The sequence below is a fragment of the Cryptotermes secundus genome, unplaced genomic scaffold, assembly GCF_002891405.2.
Source record: "Cryptotermes secundus unplaced genomic scaffold, Csec_1.0 scaffold776, whole genome shotgun sequence".
In the NCBI taxonomy this organism is placed as follows: domain Eukaryota; kingdom Metazoa; phylum Arthropoda; class Insecta; order Blattodea; family Kalotermitidae; genus Cryptotermes; species Cryptotermes secundus.
Genome location: NW_019742976.1, coordinates 39,636 through 45,778, shown reverse-complemented (window position 1 = coordinate 45,778; position 6,143 = coordinate 39,636). Strand labels below are relative to the sequence as shown.

General features: G+C 35.6%; 1 protein-coding gene across 2 annotated transcripts in view; it reads left to right on the top strand.

The window, feature by feature from the left end:
- LOC111873661 (angiotensin-converting enzyme) overlaps positions 1 to 5,720 on the top strand; it is a 53,441-nt gene extending 47,721 nt beyond the window's left edge. For both annotated transcript variants that reach the window (XM_023868573.2, XM_023868572.2), the window contains 3 exons: positions 1,336 to 1,458; positions 2,916 to 3,100; positions 4,807 to 5,720. In XM_023868573.2, coding sequence (XP_023724341.2) covers positions 1,336 to 1,458; positions 2,916 to 3,100; positions 4,807 to 4,898 — 400 coding nt within the window. In that variant the 3' untranslated portion in view covers positions 4,899 to 5,720. The remainder of the gene's footprint in view (positions 1 to 1,335; positions 1,459 to 2,915; positions 3,101 to 4,806) is intronic.
- The last annotated feature ends 423 nt before the right edge of the window (positions 5,721 to 6,143 follow it).

The following is a 6,143-nucleotide window of genomic DNA, read 5'->3' as shown; positions in this document are numbered from 1 at the left end:
GGCCATATGGCCCTCTACGTTTCCAAGCGTTGCGGACCGGGCGGGCCATATGGCCCTCTATGGTCACGTTATGTTGCAAAATGCTATATATCGCTGTGTGGCTTCGTTGAATCGTAACTACTGCGTAGATGACCTCGGGAATGATTGCTGCCTTATCTAGTAACTCGACCAGAGTCATTTCCTGTCACAACCTAAACAAAATTGGCTTTGTTCTAATCCAAGCTTGCACGTATGAACCACGCAGCTACCAGTTCAACATGGCTCAGAGACGAAAGCAGTTGCGATCTCTCGGAGGACAGGAAATATTAGATATGTTCTCCGATGAGCTATCAGATTTGCCAACTGCTTCGTCTTCTGATAACGAGGCTNTGATGTTCAAAGACGACATGGGCAAGTAAAGAAGCCTCTTTGTATTTCCGAGTATAATATGTTCATGAAAGGAGTTGATAGGGCCGACCAGTTCTTGGCCTATTATTCCCTTCCTAGGAAAACAGTAAAATGGACGAAGAAAGTTACACTGTGGCTTATAAACTGTGCAATTTTCAATTCATTACGGTTTTCAAAAAGGTGAACAGAAATTCTACTTTGAAATACAAAGCATTTCTGTTGAAACTGGCAAAAGCTTGGGCTACTGACGTCACGGTGGCGGCAGTACCTGTGTCAGACACAGACGTAGTGCAGCCAGGGCCATCTGTTCGCACCTGCCAGAGGCCTCAAGTAGACCCCCCTGGCCGACTCTTGGGTGATATGCGGAAACATATTCTCGTGAAAATTGTGAAGAGTGAATATTGCAAGAAGAAACACCCTTCTAGGCAGTGCCGTGTGTGCGCAGAGCACAAGAAGAAGAGTAGAACTGCCTACATGTGCAAATTCTGCATAATGCCTCTTCACAAAGGGGAATGTTTCCAGAGATATCACACGCGCAAGCACTTCTAGGAGCTCAGGTAAGTGTTCTCCAAAAATTTCAGTTCATAAAATTAATTAGGAGATTTTATATTAATTTTTAAAGCAAACAGTGCACAAGTTAGGGTAGTAGGTTTAAAAACGCCGGTCCCCTGGGTGATTTAAATGTTTAAACCATCGGTCCGCAATGTGTTAATATTGCATAATTTTATGTATAGTGATGTAAAACTGTCTTTTTGATATAAATTTAACACATGTTTTTTGATCTATCTTAATGATTATAAACTGTACATATATATTTATATTTGTATTGTACTATATTAACTATGTGACTGGTTCTATATCTATGTATATGGATTTATGGAATATACAATAAATGAATAATAAAAAAAAACATGTGAAATATAAATGACAGCTACCTAATATGTGCAGGTATTTTGTGAGCCTGGTGCTGCAGTTCCAGCTTCACCAAGCTCTTTGTGAAGCAGCTGGTCACTTTGGACCACTACATACTTGTAATATCTACCGATCAAGGGAGGCTGGCCGACTCTTGGGGTGAGTGACATTTTTAGACAAATGTGTAAACTGAATCAGGCAGATAGGCTGAGTTCAATATATTGTCACATGTAGGGGGGTACATGTGATGAAAATAACAGGTTCATAGATCAGATGATTGGATTTACTGACACTTCAGTTACAAGTTCACTTAATCACACTCAATTATAATGCTATCACTATTCTACACACTTTCAGTTCACTGTTGCACACACACTAGGATTCTCTGTCTTCACTAATCGTCTCCTGGCAACAGATCTCAACACAGAAACTAACACTTCAAAAAACTGTGAAGTCTTCTTGTTATTTCGTCTTCAATCACTCTGTACTCCTTTGTCCTAATCTGTACTCAATTAATCTTCACAATTCACTAAGGACATGCTCCATTCTTGTCCTTGTACTCTTAACTGCACTGCACTAATCTGAGCTACAACAAATCCTCGTATAGGCTCTGCATGGAGAACGCAGAGAACACAAGTCACGTGATTGCTATCTTGCCAGTCCATTGGCGTGATGGCTGCTGTCTAGCAATGAGCTATAACATTTGTCCACTGAGACACAGTTTCCATTGTGTGTTGGCAAGTGTTTACTGAGCTGTTGCCTAGCAATGCTTTGAGCAAATCCATTACAATATGTACATATCATCACTGGTTTAAATCTGAGATTTCAATTAATACTTTAGGAAACAGAAATTTGTTTTTCTCAAAACTTGACACACTTGAAGAGTAAATTCTTGTTGTAAAAATTGAACCTTTATTGTCCAGATTAAATCTCCTGCTACTACAATGCTGACAGCCAGATTTAAACTTTGCGTTAATTGGATACATACTGTAAACTAATAACGTCACACTTAATTTGAACTTTAACCATTCAAAAGACACCAATTTTAACTTAAATTCTTATCTATAACCTTAATTTAAATTTTGACTTTACTAACAACTTTCACAGACATGAACATTGCACCAACTTACACTTTGAATAAATATTTCTGATGGTCAAATAATGACCACAATATGTGTTAGTGATAATATTGTGAATGGTTAATAAAATTATATACTGTAGTTATAAATTATCACTGAATTGTTGAGTAAAACGAGAATGATAAACACAGTACTTATTAAACTACAACATAACAGGATGCTAAAGTACAGAATGATTAAAAAAGACTAATCTAAAACATACTAAAACATCCACACTTCACACAAGTTCAAATTTAGTCTTCCAGCAACCATAAACCAATATCATCACGGTTACTGGACTGCAGAGTTTATCACATTATTTCTTCATGGGATTTAATGTCTGATTGGATATACATGTTACAGTTTATGAAAGCTGCATGAACATTTTTTTTTCACAACTTTCTTTTTAAATAAAACGTTATTGATCTATGACTTTCTATTCATCTTAACCTCATTATATATACACATTTTATACTAAGACAGCTGTGTGTCTTACAGGGACATACTTTCATTAGGTTCTTCAAGACCCTGGCCAGAGGTGATTAGGATCATGACACGGGGTAGAACTGACAAACTTGATGCTTGGCCACTGTTGGAATATTTCAAACCATTGACAATGTGGTTAAATGTGCAGAACCGTGATGAGAGCATGGTTGGTTGGAGTACTACTGGAGAAGACACAGGTATATATGCGTGTGTGTGTGTGTGTGTGTACATATATAAAACCAACAACACAACAAATAAGTAATCAACTCATCACTACATTTATGTCAGTTGAGTTTATTAACTGTGTTAAAATTACATGACATGTTTCGGCTCACTTGGGGATAAAGCAGCCACGGCATGAAGCTAATCACTCACTGCCATCCACAGATGAGGTAAAGAATGGTGGAACTATACCTCGATTTCGCCATATGTCTTAATACTGTGGTGTTTAATTAATTAAGCACACAGACAAGTTTACTTTTACCACTAAAGTGAATAACCATAAGAATCAATGCAAATATACTTATCAGTTAACACTTACTCCTTTCATTCCCTCCGGTCATCCAATTAACTTTATCAGAGGTAATTTTAAGGGTCCACAGTTTCCCTATTATCTCTTTACTATCCTATGCTGCTGGTTTTGCTGTGGTTTAGGTAAGTATTTATGTATCACAAAATTGCTCTAACATCAGAAATCAAAATTCTAGAAGATTAATAACAATCATTAACAACAACAGTTAACAGTATTTCCTGATTAAAATTTTCACTTTGAAAGAACCTTTCTGTACCTGCAAATCTCGCAATATATTGTGATGTGCTGAGCTATGGATGACGGCGCCCCCCCCCCGCCAGCCGTGATGCGCCGAGCGAAGCCGAAGCGAGCCGATGTTAGCCGAGTCCTAGCATCCTGGTCGCTAGGCAACGCAAGTCAACACCGGTGACGTCACCAAGTAGTAACAGCGGTTACCTCCGCTAGCGTTACATAGCAACACAGCGACATAGCAACAAGGGTGCCTATTACGTGGCCGTTTTCCCGTATTGTCCGATCGAGGCTACATAGGGAGCAGCGAAGGCTATTCACAGTCAGTTCTAGTGTGGCTACCGCAGAGTTGTACTGAGTCAGTCAGCGAGTCCTGGACCTATCGTCGAGTTAGCCAGCAACCAGTCAGTTGTATTCTGGCATTTGGAGTGTACTATTTGTGATACTGCAGATAGCAGTAATCGTCAGATCTGTAATTTGGGTGATTGTAAGAGCGAGTGTGAAATAAAATTCGCTATATAAAATACGGCGTGAACTTATTTGTCGCGATATACGCCCGATACCCGACAATATATAGCAATAAATGTAATGATAATGCAATGCAAGAATGTAATTACCCCAAAAGATGTAAAATGTTGAACAACATTCTCATCTCTTCTCACCTTTCCTATAGTACATGCATTGGAAACCAGATTTCTGCATTTCTGAAATGTTCTTAGGCTTGTATTTTTCAGTGAATTCCATTAATCTTACTTTTAGAATATTTTTTATTGATATAACCCTTTGTGAAATTGTCTTCTTTGTAAATGGTCTAAATATACAGTTTAAACAGTCTTGAGATATAATACAAATTAGTTTGAAGCATCATTTAAATGCTACAATCCTACTTGATTAATTTAACTTAAATTCAGTTAGAATCTTAATCTTCTGGGGGCTCATATCTCAATCTGTGTCACCATCATCAAGTATATCAACACAGTAAAAGTTAACATTAATTTTTTTTAGCCTTGATAAGTCTTAAAATGTATATATGTCTAAATATTAATTATGGTTTTCTTTTAACAACTACATTCTCCTATATCATGACATCAGCAGCTTATAAGCAACACATTATATAACTAAATGGTATCATTTTTGTTACAGCCCTGTTTGCTAGATGGTCTCAGGATGGAGGTTATGCTGTGGTACCAAGTGTTCTCATAACATTCTTAGCTGTAGTATTTGCCCTTTCCTAAATGCATAAAATGAAAACTTTGTTAGCTATAAACTTATCAAAGGAAAATTTGGATACAAATATAATTTGCTGAATAGTACTTAGAAAATGTGTGAAACAAAAATTAACCATTTTAATGTTGCATAATAGTTAACACACATGCCATATTTTGAAAATGTATGAGTATACCTTACAGTCATGGTTTCTGTTTCTGGGACAGCAAGAGTGCCTCCACATGGTGTGTACTTCTGTCAACAAATTCTAGCTAAAGTTCTTAATTACATTACCAGTCTTAGAAAATGTTTATGTGTATCAAAGTTAAAAAATGTTTGTATAATTGCAATTTAGAAAATATTCTGGTAATTGGTTCTTTAGGTCTTAAAAATTCAGTTTCAATTTAATTAAAATGTGTAAATACTTAGTCAGAATCCATAGAAAATGGTGCTTCTTTTTCAAATAAATAAATAATTTGTAAAAATTTCGAGCATAATCAAAATTTATAAAATAATATGTATGAGTATTAGGCATGTATGATATCATGGCAAAGAAAGTTTTATAGAAACTGGAGTTTTAATGTGTATTTTTTGTGTTATTGCTGTACTGTAAGATAGTTTATTCTGTAATAATTTAATTAAAATGTTTTATGATTTAAAGTGTACAGAAATTAGTATATGCTCTATGTAACTTATGAATCAGTTATTCATAGACTTAACAAAGTCTTTGATTCAGTTAGAAAGGGAGTATGTTACAATATTCTCACAAAGTCTGGGGGACCCATGAAACTAGTTAGGCTAATTAAAATGTGTTTAAATGAAACCGATAGTGAAGTCTGTATAGGTAAATATTTGTCTGATAAGTTTCCTATTCAAAATGATCTAAAACAAGAAGATGCTTTACTGGCATTGCTTTTCAACTTTGCTTTAGAATATGCAATTAGGAAGGTCCAGGAAAAACTGTTAGGACTGAAATTAAATGGGACATATCAGCTGCTGGTCTATGCTGATTATGTGAATCTAATGGGTGACAACATAGATACCATAATAATAATAATAATAATAATAATAATAATAATAATAATAATAATAATATCTTTATTGCTTCAAGAAAAACGTACAGGCGACACAATCACCACAGTTGTAAGTCCCAAATAGTAACATATACTGTAATAAAACAGTTGCAATAATACAACTTAGTCAATGCTTAGTATAATAAATCAATAATAACTAAAATATGGACATTATAAGCAATTGATAATAAAAGTATACAT